Here is a 23,238-nt window from a genome sequence, read left to right as displayed (position 1 = left end):
GGGAGCCATGATGGCTGATGATTCACAGGGCAGCCATACTTCGGTGCCTGTCTTTGATCAACACACATGGACTCACACACCTCATCAGCTCAGACTGAAAGAATATGACATAACAGCCTTGGGCTTCAACACTCCCATCAACGATGAGCTCGTGTTGAAGCCATCCTGGCTCAAAACGCTGCTTCATTTCCTATTGTTGGTATAGATACAAGGAAACTGGTTGCCATTAGGGAGCAGAGTAAATTACTGCATATCCTATGGGCTCGTCTCCCACAGCTATTTAATTGGCAGCTTCTCTTTTAAGTGGGCTAAATTTATCTGGCCATTTACTCCTAGTAATTGGACCATTACAGAGCTTTTGTCTGCTTCTGGCGACATACAGTAACCCTGTTGGAAAAGTGACGCGAAAATGTGTGAGGGAATGGCACAAGGCAAAACACTGAGCAGCTGGCATGGCTCCCTCTACACATCTGTCTCTTTGTCTTGAACAAAAGAGAATGAGCATCAACACATGCACTCAATGCCTCTGTCTCCTTCTCTTTGTGTCTGTTTGTCCTTGTGCGTGTGTGTGTTCACGCGAATGCTCGTCTTTGTCTGCCCGTCACTGTGTGGGCACAGGACGTCGAACAGCAGTGCCACGCTGTCCTCATGCGTGTCGATGGAGCCATGTGCGTGTCCAGAGGAGTGTATGTTCACCGCTCTGTCCCACGCCGACGCTACCTTCCGCAAGATGGAGGGCTACCTGAGGTCCCGACAGCTGTGTGATGTCATACTGGTGGCTGGAGAGAGGCGGATACCTGCACACAGGTAGGAGCAAAGATGCACATGCACTACATCACTAGGGCTCCAAATAATGTTTCATTTTTTTCTCATTATCAAATAATGTCTTAGTTATGTTTTAGATTAATTAATCATTTATTTGAGCCAAAAGCCAAGATGAGTTGCATTTTTTGTTTGAGTAACAGTCACAAACACATAGATATAGAGAAAAGCAGCAAATTCTCAGATTTGAAAAGGTGTAAACAGTCAGTGACTTAACAGTTGTTTTTTCTAGATTGTAGAGAATTTAGTTTCTTAATTACTATTACTATAGAGGTGTTTAAAAAAAAAAAAAACCCTGTGTAAAACCAGAGTAATTGTGAGATTAGACAGTCATCATCAAAAAATGTGTTTCACTTTAAGGCAGATATATTATTAAGAGTTAAATTTGATTCATGTTGTTTAAAGGTAATGTCTCTTTGCCGGGCAACTGCATACACATGATAAATGTTAACACACAAACAATCACACACGTATCCTCACCTCGTCTATATATATAAGTTGTTGAAAAATGCAAACTTGCTCAGTAATGCTAAAAACTGATACATAATGAAATGAACTCATCTAAAGTTGAAAGAATCCATTGATTAGTTGACAATCAATCTGCAAGTATTTTCTTAATAAAGTTTTATTTAATCAAAACTGACCAGTGTAACCAATATATTCTGGTTTCAGCTTCAGTAAGATTTTTTTGGTTTGCTTGTGGTTTGTTGAGTCAAAACTAGCAACTAGAAGACATCATGTCACATCACTTCTGATGTAACTTGTGTGTGGAGGGCATGTGTCCCTACTTCCTAACTGGACGTCTGTCCAGGTGCAGTACAGGATTGACTGGTAAACTGTTGGACTTTTTTTAATGTGTGGTGGTCTTCTTTTGACCACTGACATCCTGAAATACACCTGGAAGTGATCCGGTAATTCCACAACATCTTAATCAGCAGATGAAACTACTTTTGCTCTTGTCTTGTTTTCAGGATTGGATGGACTTAGTAAGCTAATGTCTTTTCCATTTTTCTGGAAGTGAAAACCACAAAATCATCTTCACTGCTGACGATTCTATCTTGTCTCGTATTGTGAATTTTCACAACAAATAGAATAATTAATGCATCTAACCGTTAACTGTTCCTGTGCAAAACATTTTTTTATCGGGGACAGATTTTAAAAAATGCACACACAAAAAACAGGCTTGGTGTGCAAAGGCCTCAACTCTTGCATGTTGCTGAACATGCATGACACATGCAATATGCATATTGTACATATGACACAACACATACTGCACATATGACACAACACATACTGCACATATGACACTCAACACACACTGCACATGACACAACACATACTGTACATATGACACTCACAACACATACTACACATGACACACGCAACACATACTGCACAAATGACACACGCAACACATACTGCACAAACGACACATACTGCACATATGACACTCACGACACATACTGCACAAATGACACTCACGACACATATTGCACACATAAGGTACTGTCAGGAAAGGATCTTTCGCAAACACACACAGAAGAGCCACACTCACAGAAGTCCCTTTTATTTGTGTAGTCTCTCTGTGCGACACACAGTCAACTGAGCCTCTGAATCATGCATCACACACAGCACACACTCACGCACGCGTGCGCCTGTCACCCACCTCATAGCCCTTTACACTGCACTGTTGCTGTTGCTCTCTGGGCATGAGGCCACTGGTGCAGCAGCAGCAGGGTCCATCTGCACGAGGTTCGGGGGGAGAATCCTCCATCAGCAGGAAGACTCCTTTTCTCTCACTGTCTTCCACTTCTGCCTCATTTCATGTAGTCCTCAAGGCACAGATGGTGACCAACAAAAGACCCTGCTGTACGAGAATCCTAATGGTGTATGTGAAAGAGTGTGTCGGCATCTGAAGTTGTGTGTCTTGTGTGTGTGCGTGTGTTTGTGCCAGCAAGGGGGTGGTAGAGTAAGACATCGTTGTTTGGAAGTGGTTGTTTTGCTTGCAATTGATTTATTGTATGTGTAGGATAAAGGAGCTTTTCTGAGAACAAAACACACACCCTCTCTCTCTCCCTCTCTCTCCGTCTTGCATGTACACACAAACAAAAGCTCTGCACATGCTGAATAGGCCACTTAGATTGTATGTAGCTGCACATTTCTTGTGGAGTTTGTTGCAAGCAGCACAGTTTCAGCAAAACCTAAACTCTACTGTATATGCACTTTAAAAAAGTAGAGCATAATTAGATGTTATGTTTTGCTCTGGGGCTGCTGTACCCTACAGAAATACATTACCCTGCAAATCTATTTTTGTACCCCCATATGAACACTACCTTAACTGACTTTAGGAAGTATACCTTTAGTTGAGATACTTTCATGTGCTGTTATTCTAGATCCTGTGCATCTGGGACCCACTGTGTTCATAATATGGTTCTTGTTTGTTTTTAGTACAACAAGACAAAAACAATGCTGGCATCTCTGTGAGGCTGCTTGAAGCTAAATGAAAATGTCAGCATGCTAACATGCTCACATGACAGTAAGGGCTATACCAAATGTCTTTGGGGGGGGGGTGAAGTCCCACCCCTTATGGGACCATATATCGGGGGAAAAAGATAGTGTTGGACAAATTAAAAATGTGGCCAAAATTTTGTGAGAATCCATCCGATGTTCAAGCCATTATCTCAGACCCACAAATGTGAACCTCATGGCAGTCATGCAGGAAAAGTCATAGGATAAGGATAACTGGAAACCTGCTGGTGGCGTTCACCATGTCATAAGGAAACATCTTCCAGGGAATGTGAATTTTGAATATAAAGATGCAATGGAAATTTATTTAATATCAATAGATATTTCAGTCTGGACCAAAGTGGTGACTGACTGCAAACTGACATTCTGCCATCCCTAGAGCCAGGCATGGCTGAGGACCTCTTTTATACCTCTAGTTGTGAGTCTGTGTAAAGAAAAGTCGTAACAGTTGAGCAAGTCTCTCCTACCCAGCCTCATGTTGTTTTCCCCTCTCTGTTTTTCCATTACTGTATATCTGCTCCGAGCAGCACATCCACACTCAAACACAAACAGACTCGCACTGTTCAGTTTCCAGCTCATGCCCTTCTTTCCTGAGTCCATCTCGCCTGTTTCCTGCTCTCTTCACTCTGGCATTTTGTCTACTCTGTGCTCTTTCCATTACAGTGTGACACTGCTTGCCATGTCTCTGTCTTCAGCACAGTGTGTGTGTAAATATCCTGGTGCTGTATATATCCTGTGTCGCTCACTGCGAGTCAGACAGAGACCCACATGAAGAATTTAGGAGTCAAAATGTGTGCGTGTGTGTATGCGTATGTGTGCCAGAGAGAGAGAGAGAGAGATAAGAAAGACATACCCAACTGGCAGACCTGCTGACTATGGTGTATTTTGACATCTTTGTCTGTAAAACACACACATACACACACACACACACACACACACACACACACACACACACACACCACTCTTCTCTGCTTCAGGCTATCTGTCAAGGTCCCAGTGTCACACTCAGTAATGAGATTACCGCATGAACATGTGCATAACACATACACACATGCATACAGATTTAAGTCTGTTGACCCTGAGTTAAAACACACACACAACAGTGGATGCAGACAGTCAGCAGAACATTGTAAACAGACACAAAGCCAGTTTAACATATGGAGCTTTAACATGACCCCTTCACGTATCCCCAGCCATATTAAGATCAGGACATTACCCTGCAGTGATCCGTAGGACTACTATATATGTCACTGTCATTTTGCATCCATTAGTCAGTCGCAACCTCATTTACAAAACACATCTCCAAGAGAAAAGGGCAAAGAACAAAAACTTCTCAGCATACGATATTAAGCAGCGAGTACTTCCTGTTTTTCCTCTTTTTTAATGCCTTCAAGTTTGTGTTTAACTTCACAGTGACATGAAAGGGTAATGGATTGTTGCGGTGGCGAATTAATTAACTGTCTTTTCACCAGTGACCTTTAGATAATTCCTCTCTGTCCTTCATTTGGCTCGCTCCATTATGCCAGACAGTATATCTTCTTTCTCAGACTCTCTCGCCTCTAAATTTTACATTGACCTTATATTAAGCACATAACTCTTTCTCCCTCTTTCTCATTCTTTCCCTCTCGTCCATGAGCTCAGCTGCTGTGATTGACACATGCAAATTGAATAATCTCCACTCTGACTGCACGGATTGGCATGTCTTTTATAGTGCATGCCAGGACTTGATCTGGAAGGGGTTGCTTCTTCTTTTATATTGTTTTGTGTGGACACATCTGCACAGAAAGATAGACGTTTTTTAGTCATGTCGTGTGTAACCAAAGAATTTATTGTTGCAGGGAATAGACATGGGTGACGTGGCGAACACAGCTCATGTAATTTTTTTCTTATTCTTTTGCTTCTTGTTGTAAAATGTTTGACTTTTCAGACAGCCCTGAGATTTGTGACCGCCTTGTTAAAATGCGTTAATCTGAGAAAAGCTCTGGGCCCCTTATGGCATCTATGTGTACATTCCGCGACTTCTGCCAACATCTTTTCTAAAAATCAGTTTAGATTCCCATAATCAGGAGATCTTCTAATATGGCAGTGGTTTTAAAGATTAAGTAACCTCAAACAAATAAATGATTTGAGGTCAGTCTCCCTTCTGTCACTGCCCTTTTATATGACATTTTTCAAAACTTGACTCTTGTGAGGGAAATCTTGCTCCACTGCAGTTTGACTACCAGGCATTTAAACGTCTCAGGACACTGAGCTCTTTATCCTCAACAATATGCTCACCGTGCACGAACATCTGGAGATGCCTCAGGCCTATGCCAGGCTATTGTTTGCACAGTTTGCTTGTACATCTAACAGCATCTCTTCAGAGAGGAGTATACAAGATGAGTCCCGTTTGGAGGGGGATTTATTTCTCTAGGGGAAATCAGGCAATTTAATATTTAATATTACACGCACTAATGAGTGATTTTAATTATGCGTGGTGTGCGTACATGGAGGACTTTCTTTCCCTCCACCACAGTTATAATTACAGTCCATTTATTTACTATTACTGAGCACACTAGCCGGTCCTCATATAACTGATTGGAGAGATAGAAGGCACTTTAATTACAAACTGGCATAATTCTCTGTTTATTCAGACATGAGACCTACATATGAGGTTGCTATCAGATGAATATGAAGGCCTCTAAAATGGGCCTAAGTCTAAATCTAATGAAAAAAGAATCTAAAGTGTGTCAGCCAATGAACAGAATAAAGAAGAGCAGTCAGATATAAGAGTCATCAGTCTTGTTTGTATGAGTGAAAAATGTCCCTTGTGACAATGTCTTGAAGCCTTCTGGTTTATGCTCTAAGAAACCACAGACGTACGTGACGGGACTTTACTCAGGGTCTTTTGTTCCAACTTGTCTGTCGTGGTTACTTATAGATTTATCTCTTTTTCGCACTGTGACGATATATACTTTCCACCTCAAAACATCCTTTCCACTCCTTGTAGACAATGATTTGATGTATTCCAAAACACATGTCTGTTGTGATCATCTGTCATGCAACTGCAGACTTTCCACAAGCTAAGAATACACACGTGGTCGTCAATTCAGCTTCCGTTTACTGACAGATGAGATGCATCAGATACAGTTGTCTGCATCGACATACCTGTTTTGCACCTTTATTTCTTGTTTCGAAATTGCACTATCCAAATCGCAGGAGTCACAATTTTTTTAATAAAGGTTAAAGGTGTCATAGAGGGATTTCAGTCACTGTTTTATCATCAGACAAGCGCTTCATGTGGAGCACACGATACCTTCATAGTGCTTTGTATGTGTGTCTACTCTTGTATTTATTTACATTATGATCGTGATGTGTGTTGTCTCGTTGTGTCAGCATCTCCAGGCTGCTGTTCCCCTCCGTTCCCTCTTTACCCTTTAAGTTGAAACCCGTCCTGTCAGCAAGGTCAAAGTACTCTGTTCCTACATCACAGTCGTCCATCCTCTCTGACTGATGCCTGACACTCTCTCCCCTCACAGACTGGTCCTCTCGTCCGTGTCAGACTACTTCGCGGCCATGTTCACCAGTGATGTGAGGGAGGCCAAGCAAGAAGAGGTGAAGATGGAAGGAGTAGACCCGGATGCATTGTGGGTCCTGGTGCAATATGCATACACAGGTACACAGACACACTGATTGCATTTTTTTATAAAAATATCAATATATACAGTCCGAGTCCTCAACTTTTAATAGAAAGTATTGGGTGACGTGTTCTCTCATTATAAGCTCTTGTTGCGTGTGAATAAACATGCATTTGCATTTTTATTCCTGGTGACAATCGTTTTGAAATCTGTGATGAGAAATTAAATTAAAATGTATTATTGAGCACACCTGGCTTATGTGCTGGTGTACTGGTGCAACCAGTGTGAAATATGACTATGGGGCCCTGAGACTTCTCTGTGTGTACACCACTGTTAACATCAACTTGGGTCACACTTGGTTTAACATATATTTTTGGAATAATCCGCTTGCCGACAGACATTTGAAAACCATTCCGGCTATTGTGGCTGCATGTGGAGTACGTTTTTGTAATTCCTCCGACACTGTAAACAGTGGAAAATCCTGAAGAGGTGGAATTCACTCCTTGTGGGATTTGTTTTGGATTTGAAAAAAAGAAAAAGTGAAAAAGATTCAGAGGTCAGCAGCCATCATGTTTTATATACTGACTCAGTGGATTCATTTTGGTCTCAGTTGTGTGAAAAAATCTTAGACACTTTAAGGTATTGCCATTCCTTCTCCTCCTCCTCTCTCCAGGCCGTCTCGAGTTGAGGGAGGACACCATTGAGTCTCTGCTGTCTGCCTCCTGCCTGCTCCAGTTGTCATCTGTGGTTCAGGCCTGCTGTTCGTTCCTCATGAAGCAGCTCCACCCCTCCAACTGTCTGGGTATCCGCTCCTACGCCGACGCCCAGGGCTGCCATGACCTGCAGAGGGCTGCTCATGCCTACACCATGGTGGGTACAGTTCCAGTTATCGTAGCGCTGCTGCGAGAAAATGAATGAAACTTGGGAAAAGGTAGATAATGATGCAGATTCATGTAGCCCACAGGTGATGTGAGGTTTTAATAATTCATATAGGAACAATAAACATAATCTCCCTCTCCTTTCCCCTGTCAGACTTTGGTCATTTTTTCCAGCCTTCATGTTATTCTTGGTAACAAATTGGTTCCTCGTTCTCAACGCACCGCACACCATTCTCGCCACAATGGCTGTTTCAGCACATGGTTGCTATGGTGACTATGAAATAGCTCCTCCATTGGCTTGATTATTCTTTTTCTTTTCTGTTTCTCTCTTGTCTTTACGGGCCTTTTTTCTCCCAGCCTGCCTCCCTCTGTGTGTCTGTCAGTGTCAATGTTCGTCTGATTCTCACTTTCTCTCTCTCTGTTTCCCTCTAAGTGGATTATTGTGAAACTTTAATCTGCGGTAATTATGTCGTGGAGGTGGTTTTATCTGGGCGTGACTGTCTGCCTGTGTCTGTAATTCACTCATATGCACATACTTATTCACACACTCACACACAGCTCACAGGGTTATTAAGGAAGTAATGTGTCGGAACTGTACAATAGACGACACAGAGACGCAGAGAGAAGTTTAGATTCTTCTTGATCATATCACATTCACATGTTGCATGTTTTTCCTCTCATTTTCTAATTACTGCAAAAATTCTTTTCCTCAAGACTGATAAAAAAGATTAATCAAAAACACAAATGGCAAAGAAGGAAACATGTCTGTAATAGCTGCAACAACAACCATAATCACCACTGCCATCACCTTCCTTATGTCAAAGTTACGAAGCATGACGTAGGCTGCGTGTCTTTGTTTAAGTGTCTCATTTTTGTTTCTTTTTTGCATCCACAGTCAATCCCAATTGACACTGAAATTATTAGTCAGAAATTGAATTTAAATCAAATTAATTATATCACAGCCATTCTCTGGTTCCAACTTCTTAACTATGAGGAATGTCTTATGATAGTGAACAAAAATAAATATGAAAAGGTCATCTTGTGATGGACATTTGTAACTATTTTTGGATGTTTTAAGGACCAAGCACTTAACCGATTGATTAAAAATTATTCATAAGATGAATCGATAATGAAAATGATATTTCGCTGAAGCTCTGCTCTCTGTTTTTCAAGCAGCCTCTCCATCTCATACCACTAAATCACTCCAACCTTTTCTCGTCCAGACCCTTTTTTCTTCGGCTTTTCATCTATCTTCCTCTGACCTTTCTCAAGCCTTCATTTCCTTCCTTATTTCCCCTCTCCTTCCAGCCCTCACCCCATATCCTCTTACACTCATATCTTCCTATCGTTTTTTTCCGCTTCTTCTTTCTTTTTTCCGTCCCCAATTCATTATTCATTCGTCTTGAGAGACTAATCTGACTCTTCCCTTCCCTATTCTTATACCCGTTTCATCTCCACCAGGAGCACTTTTTGGAGGTGGTGGGAGGCCAGGAGTTCCTCCTGCTCCCAGTGGAGGAGATGGAGAGGCTGCTCACGTCCGATGACGTTAACGTGCCAGATGAGGAAACCGTAGTTACCTCTTTGCTAACATGGGTTGCTCATGATTCTGTCACGCGGGAACGCCACCTACCCCTGCTGCTGGCTCACATCCGACTGCCACTGCTGCAGCCACAGGTGAGCGCTGCAGAGAACTCGCATTTCGTATTGCTGTAACTGTTTTATTTAAGCGGCTATAATAATTTTTTCCAAAATTATAAGGTGAAAACAATGTGAAAGGGATGGCTTGCAATGATGATCAGACAATTATCACCCCTCGGCTTAATGGAGCTTTACAGAGAGTTTGATTGGCTCCCTTTTTTGATTCACTCTCACTGCTCTCACTGTGCCATTTTGGCCTGAAGCAGGCTCTATAAAATGACATCAAACTATCTGTTTAGCACTATGTTACAGACAGAGAGTTAGTGAACTAGCTGCTGAACATAGTGGAGCATTTAGCAGCTGGAGAGCCAGATCTTGGAGTAGGTGGTAGGAAACCAAAAGAGAGCAAAAAAACGGGAAAAATTCATTTGAATTTCTTCTGATACTACTGATTAAGTTAAGTTCCCTATGATTGATAATCAGTAAAGGTACCTCCTTCTTTCCCCTCGATCTGTTCCTTTCCCCTCTGTCTACTGTTGTCTCTTTTTCTCTCTCACACGATTAAATCAGTTAAATGGGTAATAATGAATCTGAGAGGCAAGCGGTGAAAAGCTTAATTACATACACTAACAAGAGCACATTAGTTATCTGCTGTGTTCATGAGGTTGTTGTCCATTTTTCTGCGTGACTAAATATTGCAGGAGATTTGTTGTTCACGTCTTAATGTCTCTCACAGGAAAAGAGTTTGTATAAATCTTCCTGCTCGTGGTCCGCTGGTCATTTTCCACTCACTGTCCTCTTCAGGCAATTAGAGAGACTATAGCCATTACACTAACCGTAGCTCACAACCATTATGTTGTCAGGTGTGTGCTTGTGTGTATCTGAGTGTGTGTTTGAGTCCACACGCTCTTTCTCCTCCTCTCTTGTCTTCCTAGCTCGTGTAGCAGGGACTCTGATTGGTAAGTTTATATGCGAGGCAGAACCTCAGTTACTGCCCAGGGCGTTGGATGCACTCACACACACAAAGACGCGCACACACACGCTTTAAACCTTAATTAAGTGTGATATCTCTCTTAACTGCAGCTAAATTATCTGTTCTCTTCATCTCCCTCATCAGTCATTTCCCTCACTATATATAAAGAAAACTGTAAAGATAAAACTCCCCTTGTGGCTCTCCCCTCCGCCCCCTCCTCTTTCCATCTTCCCCTGCCTGCGTCTGAACATCTCCCAGGTTTCGCTCCGTATGAACACCTCAGATATATGGCTTTGCCCTGGTCAGCTGAAATCACAAGTAGCTGTAACATGTAATCAGGGGAGAAGATGGATGGCAGGGAGGTAAAGCAGAGGAATAGCACCAGAGCAGAGAGAGAAACGGCGCCGCAGACATAAAGCTGTTGGGGTTGATTCAACCTTTAACAGTGTGACACCCACCACCGCCGCCACGTTACACTGACAAATGAATTACCAGTCAGCAACATCATGAGCTCTGCCAATAGAATGACATATAAACCTCACACAGACAAGCGATCAATATTCATCAACCAATTAGTCAGCCCTCTATCCAGGCGATTACTCATCAAGAGGATGTCAATGCACCAAATTAATACCTTTAATCCTTTCTCCCCATCACCACTGTCACACACAAACAGACACGCACACTTGGTCTTATTTTCTCAGAGGAGCATCTGTGGGCCGTTAATCGGACGGATTTAAAGGGTAGTAAGTGTGTGTGGGTGTCCTCATCAACAATCCTTGATTAATGTGCTGATTATTTTCTTGACTAATTGCTTTCAAAAATAGCAAAGAAATGTTTAAAAATATCCCATCGCAGCTTGCTTGTTTCTTAATGATCCACATCACACATTTATCAAGATAGATAGATGTACTTTATTGATCCCAAGCTGTGAAATTTCAATGTAGCAGCAGCATTATACACAGAGACAATATCACACAATGAAATAAGAGGAACAACCTATACAAGGCAAACATTAAAAATATCTGTTTGTCTGACATTGTTTAAAAAGTATAATTACCTCATGAAAATACTTAGAATTGCATGTACTCTTTCTCCCACACTAAAAATTCCAGTATATATGTATATATAAATATTTTTAACTTTTGAAGTTTAATGGCTGGAACTAAGATGTTTCCCACCTCACTGTGACGTCTGTTCTGTGTAGGCTCCACCAGTGTATGCTGAACATTGGACCCAAATCTGCTTCAAAATTATTTGTAATGACGTAAATCATGCACATAGGCGTGCCTCTTAAAATCAGTGAGCACCAAGACATTTTTAATGTGAAAAAGACTTCTGGTGGAAAGCTCATTTTACGCCGTGAAGCTCAGATGCAGATACAGTGGAACTGTTTCTCATTTGAGAAGCTGGAAACAGTGAATTTTTTGCATTTTGCCTGAGCCGAAGAGTCAACAGCCATGCTGAAATGATCACACTGAAAAAGCTAACATAGCAGATGTTATGTTTACCATGTTCATTATTTTAGTTTAGCATGTTAGCATGCTAACATTACCACTAACGACAAAGTACAGCTGAGGCTGTAAATGTCATTCACATAATGTTGCATCTTCAATGTAAACCTCATGAGGAAAAGTGAGGGGACCAGACGTCAGTAAGCTCCATCTTCTTTGGACCATGAATGTGAGCAACCAGCAGATTAACATCGCCATCCATCTAAAATGACCTAATATAATGATCATTGACATATTTTCAGATTGAATTTCTGTCAAATAATGGATTCACTTACTAATAGTCTGAGCTCTGGTTTGTTTTCTGGGTGTTCTTAAAACGTCAACGTTAGGAGCGAGAAATAGTACGTCTGCAATGGAAATAAGTCTTTTTTAAGTGTGAGCTGAAACAGAGAGAGGGGAGCACTATTGTCTCGCTGCCCACTGTGAGGTAAAGAGAGGACAGAGAGGAGAAGGTGGGATGCCCGCAGGATTCAGTCTTATCTCACCCTCCACATTCAATCCTTCACAGCGTGTTGGATAAATAGCACGGGAGAGGACAAACACTCAATTCACCTATCTCTGTCCTTCTTTATCACACACGCACGCACACGCACACACACACGCACACAAACAAAACCATGTCCCAAAATAGGGTTCACCCTAATTTGTCCCTCTGTGATTGTATGCAGTGGAAGCAGGGTTCACCCTGGCGTGTAAGCTGCTTATCCGTTTAACATGCTTGCTTTACGCTCTCCACGTCTGGCTGAGGAAATTGATTTTATATTCAGTGACCAAATTGAATTATTTAGACCTAAATTTTTTTTGCGTGGTGGTTTGTGGGAATCATGGCAGAAAACACACAGGAACAAGAGAGTGTATAAATATTAAAAAGATGTCTTCTCTTTTATAAATATGCTCGATTATACTTTACGTTTTTGAACGTCTCCCCTCTGACTTAACTTAGTCAACATACGAGCAGCGGTACACAGTCTGGAAACTTCAAATGACTTTTATTTGAAAAAATAAAATAAAATAGAAAAATCAGTCTCCTCTGGAACCTCTGCTGCTTTCCATCTATTAACACATACGTACACAAACACACACAAACACACACCCATCTAAATGTAAATCATGTAATTCATGCCTTCTTGCCCTCAGGGGAAACTTGCTTCTCACCACCCTGCCTCTTTCACAGGCAGTGATTTACTTGTGGATGTATTTTAGGGAGCACTGCTGGATTGAAGTGCTTCATGCTGCCACAACTGTCTGTGTGTGTGTGTGTGTGTGTGTGTGTGTGTGTGTGTGTGTGTGTGTGTGTGTGTGTGTGTGTGAGATCGTAGATGAGGTTAGAGGGTATGGACAAGAAAGCTGATGAGATGTCAAGGACAGATTAGTCGTCTAGTGTGTCAGATGATATGTGTGTGTGTGTGTGTGAGCACTAATGGCCGCTTGTCTGATCTGATCTAATCTCTCAATCAATGAGAGAACAGCTTTCTTTCGACCCTCAGACCTCCACAATCAGTGATAACATCATACCCCACGCTTGCAGCACACACACCCTGCTTTTGTCTCAACTGCTTGTTTATAGCAGTTCTCACACACCCCTGTGTGTTCATGTGTATGTATCTCCACCTGTGTGTAGTTCTTGGCAGACCTGGAGTCTAACCCTCTGCTGCGAGACAGTATGGAATGCCAGCGACTGCTGATGGAGGGGATGAAGTATCACCTCCTGCCTCAGCGCCGACCCCTGCTTCAGAGTCCCCGCACACGGCCACGCAAGGCCACCGTGGGGGCCATGTTTGCCGTAGGGGGCATGGATGCTACAAAAGGTAGAACAGTCACTTCCATATAACCACACACAACAGACATTAACACTGATCACCATCATCTGATACATCTTCCTGTTACTCTCGCCAGGTGCTACCAGCATTGAGCAGTACTGCCTGCGTCGGGACACCTGGAGGCAGGTCGCCACCATGAGTGGACGCAGACTGCAGTTTGGCGTAGCTGTCCTCGACGGCCGTCTCTATGTGGTGGGCGGCCGAGATGGACTCAAGACCCTCAACACTGTGGAGTGTTACAACCCACACAGCAAGACGTGGAGTGTCATGCCCCCAATGTCCACACACAGACATGGCTTAGGTGTGTACAAGAACAATTTAAAAGTGCTTGGAAAGGTTAACTGATCTTAGTCTTGAAGTGGATGAGGGCTTTTTCTGTCATTTGGGTCAGTGTTTTAAAGAAAAATGCTTCAATGTATTTGTGTCATTTTGTTTTCTTGGTAAAAAATATATTGTTTTTCTTGCTGCTAACACAGTGAGGTCAAAGGTCAGTTTCAGCCACAGAGGGTCACCGGCCGCAGTAAGTGGTTCAGAATCAAGAGCACTTCAGCACGATGGTCTGACCCTGTGTCTCCTTGTTTGGGCAGCCTCCCCACTCACTATGCAAACCTACTATTACAATAACAAAATTTGATAAGGCGTACGTTGCTTTTGTGTCGTTTTATAAATGTGTGCATGTGTGTGTGAAGGGAAGAGAGGATTGAAACACACATCTGGCACCACAGATGTTCTGGCAGATAAATCCCTTGCGTATGGAGGTGTCAACATGCTGCTAACTCTGCACGCTTAATGCCCTTGGTGTGGTTGTACACACACACACACACACAAAACTCAGCTCTTGTCCTTAACCTGTCTAGTTTTATGAGCTTGTCCGAGGAGACTGGGTTTTGGCTAGTTGCCGTAATATAATATGGCATGTTTTGTTTTTTTTCTTGTTTTGTTATCACAGGTGTAGCTGTCCTGGAGGGGCCCATGTACGCTGTAGGAGGACACGATGGCTGGAGCTACCTCAGCACAGTGGAAAGGTAAGAGGAGACTTCACACAGCTGTTTTACATACCCAGTAGCCAAGCACATTTTTGGGGTTTTTTTTGCAAGGTTTTGAGACATTTATCTCTTAAGATTTCTATTTCTAAGATTTTTATTTCTATTCTAGATTTTCTATCCCAGTACAATGAGGTGACAGTTCCTAGGGAGTATTTTGTTAGTTGAAAGTAGTTCAAATATAAGCAGTTTCAGTGGATTATCTAGAGCTAAACTAAATAATAAAACCTGTAATAAAGAATGATTCTTACATGTTCATTCTTCCCACTGGCAGTTAAAATCCATCATGTCTCAGATGTTCCAGGCCCGTGGCAATTATTAAAAGTGCCAGTATGAGACAAAGTCATTTGTGCAAACATACCACAGAAAATTAAAGTTTTCTGTTGTCTCCACTATGAACAGTATTCAATTCGTCCCAAGTTCACAATGAGCACCAACGTATGTGTCAGAGATTGGCTCTCACACCATTCCAGATCAGATTTCAAAATCCGGGCAGGAAAAGCTTTGGCTCACTTCTGATACAGAACAAGAGAAAATGGACGATGTGACACAAGAGGGAAACAAAGACTGTTTAGTTGTTGAGATGTGTTGTGTTGTTATTAAATTGGATGAGACTGTTCAAGTGTGAAATTAAGTTAAAAGAAGAAAAAAGGGAAACACAAGAACACTTATTTGATTTTTCTAAAACTCAGAACATTTTTCAAAAACTCTGTCATGTGTTTTATTTTAACATGCAGCCCTTATTTTACTCAAAATGAGAAAAGAACATTTATTTATCATTCAAGACTGTGTTTTAATCCTTCAAGCTCAATATGAACACGGACAATATAATGAAAACTGAAGTTAGCTTACGTACAGAAGTTGATACAACTTCTAGGTTATTTTAGCTTACTGTTTATGGCACTGAATCATAATGCATGTTATTGTGATGTTGCAGACCTTCGCTTGAACTGTTTTTGAGAGAGCTGTTGCAGCTCAATGATGCACTAAAGTTAAAACGCAGTCCCTGAACTGCACTTTAGTTTTCGTCTCTCGTTGGAACACTGACAATTCATTGACATCTTTTTTTACCAGGTGGGACCCTCAGGCTCGCCAGTGGAGCTTCGTTGCAAGTATGGCTACACCCAGAAGCACAGTGGGAGTAGCTGTGCTCAATGGCAAGTAAGTAAGCTCATGTATTGCTTCAAACATCTGCACTAAATTCAAGTTAAAGATTTAATATTTGCACGCTCACTGAAGCAATGAACATTTCACTTTGTTGACATCTTGCCCTTGCTTGTTACTATGGATACTGTTTTGTCTTACTACAAGTCACTTTGGACAAAAGGCTCATCCTAATTAATGTAATAGATTTTACCAGAAATTACAGAAAAACTGCCTCAATGGTCTTAATCAGAAAAAAGAGAGTTACCGTATTTATTTGTTGCTCATTATAGAAAAACCTCTCTGCGCCTGGAAAATAGTCAGTTGATAAGCTAAATCCAGTGCTTTTGGTTTGGAGAGCAGAGACCAGTGGAAAAGACTTTTCAACAGCTTGAAACCAAACAGTTTTGGTCCAACAGGAAGCACCTAAGCATTTTATCTGGAGGAGAAAACATTAGAATTTGTTTTGTTTCTGTTTGTATTCAAGTTAAAAGTAACACAGTCGAGGTTATGTTACTGTAACTACTCCTCTCCTGCACAGACAAACTGCAGTATCAAACAGTGAGGGAAACGGGTGACAAAGGCCACAGTCACAGTGAACACACACACATTCACATGCTCCCAGTCAGTCATGCACAAATGCACATTTTAATAGTTTGAAGTTTAGGATTTCAGAATCTCCTCACTTGCCCCAAAAATCTCCAGCAGCCGGCAGCAGACTTTATAAGAATTGCAATATTCCCCTGTTGTTTTTATTATTCAGCGCCTCAGAGAGACACCACAGAGAAAGGCTTTAGAGATGCTAATTAATACAGAAACAACTGATTTGACTAAGCATGCCCAACAGTAGCATGTGTGTTTGTGTCTGTGTGTGCAAGGCTGCGTACATTTGTGCGTGTGCATGTATGTGTTGTGTATTCTCTGGGCTCTTTTCCTGATGGAGCTCATTACTTGCTCGACTGGTTCTGATGCACTTCTTCCTTTGCTCTCCGCACTCCACACACACACACACACACACACACACAGCACACAGTGCCTGCTTGGGGTTGTGATGCCCCAGGAGTGTTGGTTGATTGATTTTGCTCACCTCACTTTGTCCCCAAATCTTGCACCACACACACTAACACTCCCTAATACCATCTGTTTCACTGTCACTGAATTGAAAAGATACTTCCACATTCCAGAAACGTGTGCAATGTTTTGTGTCCGGATGGGTAACACAATCTTCTGTCTTCCTCAGGCTGTATGCAGTAGGAGGTCGTGATGGCTCATCCTGCCTGCGCTCAGTCGAGTGTTTCGACCCCCACACCAACAGGTCAGAGACGAGTGACTTCATTTGACCAGAATTAATTGCCATCTCCTGCTTTATTCCCTGTCTGCTCCTCCTCCTGGTGAAGTGCATCTGTGCTTTATAGGTTATTTACCCACAGATCAAAAGAGACAGCTAACCCTCTCAGGACGGTAGAATAGAGCACATTCAAACAGCATCTGTTTATCAAGTACACACATTATTTTCTTCACTGGAAGGCCTGGTACAAGTTATCATTAAATAATCTCTGAGCACAATGTGTAAAATGTTGAGTTCCTCAGTGTTAGAGACTGTAAAAGTCTGCTTTATCTTCCTGATGGTTACAACCTCCATCTGCAGGTGGAACGGCTGTGCTCCTATGGCTAAAAGGCGTGGGGGTGTGGGCGTGGCCACATGGCATGGCTTCCTGTACGCAATCGGAGGACATGATGCTCCAGCCTCGTCCCTTGCATCTCGGCTAAGTGACTGTGTGGAGAGGTGAGTCTGTGTGTACTGTGTGTGTGTGTGTGATGTAACAGATGTCTCATATTTATTGCTGTTTTGAAATGTTAAATGCATAATGCACAGTTTACTGTGTGATGTAAAAATATGCTTTTTTTTTTACAATTTGAGTCTGTCGTTGGTGGCTGACCTCCAGTAAGTTGTTCAAACAAATGATACGTTAGTAATTTATTTACTTTCTCTCTAAATTCAGGAAAAAAAAACATTTATAATCATCATCAGTCTTTTTTTTTCGATACTGAATTACAGGGCAGTCTTGATGTTAGTTTGTGGTTACCTTACATTATTTATTATCCAGTGTTTGCAAAACCAAATTCTGCAGTGTAGTTTTCCTTAGCTGGCTGTGTGACAGTTTGTTAGCAGAATTACGGCACTTTTGGTGTCCCCCTTAGGAATTGCTCTTGAGAAGATTTGATTTAGTTGTCCCCTCCAAGTTAATATTGGATTTTCAACCCTGCAGGGGAACAAAGTCATGACCCGCTCTACTTTTCCTCTGCAAGAACTCGTTGCCTTTGTTGGTAGGGTCGGGTAGGTTCAGCCCCGAGGAGTGAGATTGATTAGATTTAGGGTAGGAATATCGGAGTAACCCAATCAGAAACAGAGAAGTTCAGGTCATGCTATCCTTGGAATAACAAATACCAATACCATGGTTTAACTTTTCCCTGACAAACAGTTTATCCATCTGTCCAACATTGGCACCATACCTCACAATGATGAGAACATTCAGAAGAAGTTACTGTGCAAAGAAACTGTGCAGGACATACAACAACAAACAACAAATTGTCTCATGTACGCTATTTGTGTATGAATTAATAAACAAATGAGTCTTTATGCTAAGCTAAGCTATTAGCCTTCTTGCTCCAGTTCTGTAATTATTGCACGGACAAGAGATTTGATATCAAGTTTCTCATCTAACTCTCAGAAAGGTTGGAGATAATTTTATCTCCCAAAATGTTAAACTGTGGACAGCAAACCTGTTTAAAGTTATTTCGTACTTTGTGTGTTGTCAAAACCTGTGTGTGTGTTTTCTCTGTGTGTGTACAGGTACGACCCTCAGACAGATGTGTGGACGGCAGTAGCCCCCATGAGCATCAGCAGAGATGCTGTCGGTGTTTGTCTCCTTGGTGACCGTCTCTATGCTGTGGGCGGTTATGATGGCCAGGTGTATCTCAACACTGTTGAGGCTTACGACCCTCAGACGAATGAGTGGACACAGGTACACACCCAGACACGCAAGGAACGAGTTTTTGAGAGAGTGAGAATGAGAGAGAGAGTGCTCGCAAGCTCGCGCTATAGCTCTAGATCTCGCAAGTGAGCGCTATATCTCGAGATCTTGAGAGCGAGCGAGCGCTATATCTTGGGAGCGAGCGCAATATCTCGGGAGCGAGAGCTATATCTTGGGATCTCGTGAGCGATATATTGCGAGATCTCGCGCGCGAGCAAGCAATATATCTTGAGATCTAGTGATATCTCGCGCGAGCGATATACCTCGAGATCTCATGCGCGAGCGATATATCTCGAGATCTCGCGCGCACGAGCGATATATCTTGAGATTTCGCGCGCGAGCGATATATCTTGAGATCTCGCGCATGCATGAGCGAGCTATATATCTTGAGATTTCGCGAGCGAGCGACATATCTAGAGATCACACATGAAGAGTTGTATACATACTGTAGCTTAGTAAAAACAAGTAATAAATCATTAAATCCACCAATAAAATCATTATATAAACACAGGATGTCCGTTTGACCTTCCTCCAGCTCCTCTCCTATGTATCTTGGCATGTTTTCGTGGTATTTAAATGTGTGTTTTCCTCATGCTAATATTGTCCTTGCCACTACGCAAGTAAAGGAAAGTTGAGCGATCTCATTCAACAGAAGTGTATCTCACTTCAGTTTATACCTCATCTCCCGCCTCAGGGATTTCCAACCAAAGTCGCTGGATATCTGCTATTTTGGAGACACGCACCATGCTGAGAACGAGAGGGGGTGGAGGTGGGCAGATACAGACTCAGACTGACACAGAGGGCTGAGGAGATGTTAGGGGACATGTTTAGACCATTAAATGTGTCCTCTGTTCATTGTCAGAAACTGAAAAAACAAACCAGAGGATGTCTTGTCTGTCCCGTCTTCGTAGCAACACTTCCCCTGCCTGCTTTAGCACAAATCTGTCAATCTTTTCTTTTTCCGAGACACATAACGTGGGTGGTAAGTTCATGTTTAAAATTAGGTGACTGACAGGCAGCTTTGACTATCCATGTCGAACAAAACTAACAGGACTAGACAACCACAAAAGGCACAAAGCTTCCCTTAGAGCCAAAGGATTATGCTCACTCCCGACTCCTTGCTGTGCGGTAGTCGGTGTATCCTTGTGGGGAGGTCAAAAGGAGGTCTAGCCACAAAATATCAGTGTTGTACATATCCTTCATTCACAAAGAAGTCCATTCCCTTCATTCATTCCCGACCTTGGAATTAAGTTGTCCATTAAGTAGTCGTGCTGGGGCTTTCAATCATATCACATGATCTTTTCAGGAGGTCAGGTTGGTCAGTGGTGTTCGAAATGTAGATGCTTAAAATGCAGTTTTATCTGAGCACTTAAAAACTGCTATAGCAATTATTTTAAAACATGGATAGTTCTTGACAGTCCTTTGCTGTAACTTTTAGTATCCATCTATGATTGTGACTCTGTTGTTTTCTTTTGTTTTTCATCTTTCCAGGTAGCACCCCTGTGTGTGGGCAGGGCAGGAGCGTGTGTGGTGGCCGTCCGACTGTGAAAACACAAACACCAAACGTTCAACAGAGGACTGTCCATGATGTGGCTCAGAGACCTTCCTCCGGCTGGCGTGGTTTTAACCAACGTCACTCCAAGAAACTCATCTGCCTACCAGCATGTGAGCAACACACAGAGGTGACAGACTGATTACTGATCACATGTCAGCCAAGTCACATTTTTACTCTCCTCAACGACTGCCTGTGATTGTTTTTAGGGTTTGTTTTAGGGTTAAGTCATGTCAGGTTCCGGATAAAGTTTTCATATGTGAACATCCTGATGACTTCTGCCACAGATGTGAAGCACCACCGACACCGCAGAGGAGAGGAATCTGCAGTGTTTATCTGAGCATGACAGAACAGCTGTCTCGCAGCTTCATTTTTTTTCATGCCTATTATTTTCTTCCCGTAGACAAAGTGGGACTCACACTCATACACACACTCATACACGCACACATACACACATACACAGACACACATACCAACATGTCTGCTTTCAGCTTCTATTTCTGCTGACAGAAAGGTGAGAGAGACAGAGAGAGCTTGTCAAGGCCGTCGAGATGCCTCATCATTTTACGCACTCGGTTTTCCTAACGATATCTGATCTTGTGTATTGATGCTATTTTAATATATTCCCTATTATTTTATGCTGCAGTCGGCAACTGCTCCCCTCCCCTCCTTTCTTCTCCTTTCTTGCCCGCTGACGGATAAAAGGAAGACTTTTGACATAATCAGCACAACCTTATGAGCAGCTGTACTGTAACAAACTGTGACACTCTTTATTCTTTTCCAGTCAAAAACATATCATCATGTTTTATCTAACATTTGCTGTGCGTATGTCTTCCACGTTGCATCAGCTCACATCTGAAGCATACAGTATACTGTGAGTTATTGTAGCTTTTTTATAAGCTACTCGGGCAAATTATCCAACTTTTTACAGTCTAATTGTGCCATTTTTTTTTTTTTAAATAATTGAGGTCCATGAAGTGCTGTTACTGAGTCTGCAGCCCGAGTGGCCCTTTGTTGATGCCTGTAGGGAAATTTTATTTTCACTTTCCTACAGAGCCAAAGGTCAGTTCTTTATAGGCTTGGTCTTAATACAGCATCACTCGAGCTTTTAGCTGTCTTTCTCTCCACTATAGTTGTTTCCTCAGTGTGTGTGTGTGTGTGTGTGTGTGTGTGTGTGTGTGTGTGTGTGTGTGTGTGTGTGTGTGTGTGTACACATCCGTTTGGGTGTTCAGAGATTGCAAGGAGTGTATTTTTATCTCAAATGAGAATCTTCCCGCTCCCCTCTCCCCACATCTTCAATTCCCTGCTGCTTTCTCTTCATTCCTATTTTCCCATTTCAACACACACACACACACACACACACACACACACACTCACTCTTAGAGCAGAATTGAACACCCAGACAAAATGAACAACAGACCATATAATGAGACCATGAATTTAATAACGCAGATCCAGCCAGTGCGACGTTTTGTTTGATGTTGAGTTCAAAGCGTTATTAGATTTGTTACTGCTGCAGACAGAGTATCACACGTGGAGTGGAGAAAATGAAACAACCTAATGTTATGAACACATGAGGTCGTTTGCGGGCTCGATTCAGGAAACGTAAACGTCAGGAAACTTCAAGCTTACAAAGATGCTGACTGCAGGTTTGATACTTATATGTCACAAACAGTTTATGCTGTATGCTTAATTGTTTATTTTCCCTGTGCGGCTCAGTCTGCTCCTCTAGTGTGTGTGTGTGTGTGTGTATGTGTGTGTGTGTGTCTAGTGTACAGAAAGCAAATGCCTGACAGGGAGAGGCAAAGCAGGCATCCTGTCTGAACTGACAGATCTAGAGCTAATGTAGCCCCCAGGATGCACTCCATAAACACACATGGACATATCTCTCACACACACACACACACACACACACACACACACACACACACTTAACCGCACAGCTGAAAGCCATGTGCCCCAGGAGCCGGTGAAGATTGAAAAGCCTCCCATATTTGCCGGCATGACATCTAAAAAAGCATAGACGGGCAGGCCAGCGATTCCCACAGCTGAGCTGATGTTTATTCAGGCCTAATGCGTCGCTGCATTACTCTATTTTCTTCTCTTTCAAACCTGCCCGCTGTTTATTTTGAGTCATTCTCTTCAGATCAGAGCACGAAAAGTGTGCTGCCGCTGTGCAGATTTCAGTCAGAGGTTTCAAAACAAAGACATTCCAAATCAATCTATGTATTGAGTGTATATTATGTATATAAATAAATATGAAATCTGTATGTAGTATTATTTATGGAAGCACATATCTGCCAGTTGAAAAAAAAGGATGAAATTTTGCCTCGATTTAAAAAAAAAAAAAAGATTCCTATGGTGAGTCATAAAAAGTTGAAAATATGTTTAAAAAGTACTTGTGAGATAATAATCCAATATAATAATAATAATAATAATAATAATAATAATAATATTAATAATAATAATAATAATAATAATAATAATAATGATGTGTTAAAGTCAAAATTATGAGAAAAAAAAGTCAAATATTGGATAAAAGGCTGAAATAATGAGGCAAAACAAGTATTGTGCGTAGTTGAAATGATTAGATATAAGCCAAAATCATGATTTTGGGATAAATGTTTGTTTTTATCTCATAAATTTGAGTTTTGTTGTCTCAGAGTAATGGTGACTT

General features: G+C 41.9%; 1 protein-coding gene across 10 annotated transcripts in view; it reads left to right on the top strand.

The window, feature by feature from the left end:
• klhl5 (kelch-like family member 5) overlaps positions 1–22,912 on the top strand; it is a 54,157-nt gene extending 31,245 nt beyond the window's left edge. For 5 of the 10 annotated variants that reach the window (XM_037095269.1, XM_037095261.1, XM_037095278.1 and 2 more), the window contains 12 exons: positions 619–807; positions 6,867–7,003; positions 7,639–7,835; positions 9,305–9,517; positions 13,590–13,776; positions 13,865–14,089; positions 14,738–14,813; positions 15,906–15,992; positions 17,215–17,289; positions 17,623–17,760; positions 18,829–19,000; positions 20,501–22,912. In XM_037095269.1, coding sequence (XP_036951164.1) covers positions 659–807; positions 6,867–7,003; positions 7,639–7,835; positions 9,305–9,517; positions 13,590–13,776; positions 13,865–14,089; positions 14,738–14,813; positions 15,906–15,992; positions 17,215–17,289; positions 17,623–17,760; positions 18,829–19,000; positions 20,501–20,557 — 1,713 coding nt within the window. In that variant the 5' untranslated portion in view covers positions 619–658 and the 3' untranslated portion in view covers positions 20,558–22,912. The remainder of the gene's footprint in view (positions 1–618; positions 808–6,866; positions 7,004–7,638; positions 7,836–9,304; positions 9,518–13,589; positions 13,777–13,864; positions 14,090–14,737; positions 14,814–15,905; positions 15,993–17,214; positions 17,290–17,622; positions 17,761–18,828; positions 19,001–20,500) is intronic. The other 5 variants (XR_005074626.1, XR_005074623.1, XR_005074625.1 and 2 more) reach the window with 5 other exon arrangements.
• The last annotated feature ends 326 nt before the right edge of the window (positions 22,913–23,238 follow it).

This window comes from Acanthopagrus latus, chromosome 1 (genome assembly GCF_904848185.1).
Source record: "Acanthopagrus latus isolate v.2019 chromosome 1, fAcaLat1.1, whole genome shotgun sequence".
NCBI lineage: Eukaryota > Metazoa > Chordata > Actinopteri > Spariformes > Sparidae > Acanthopagrus > Acanthopagrus latus.
Note: the sequence above shows the minus strand (reverse complement) of the source record. Positions and strands in the feature narration are given on the sequence as shown.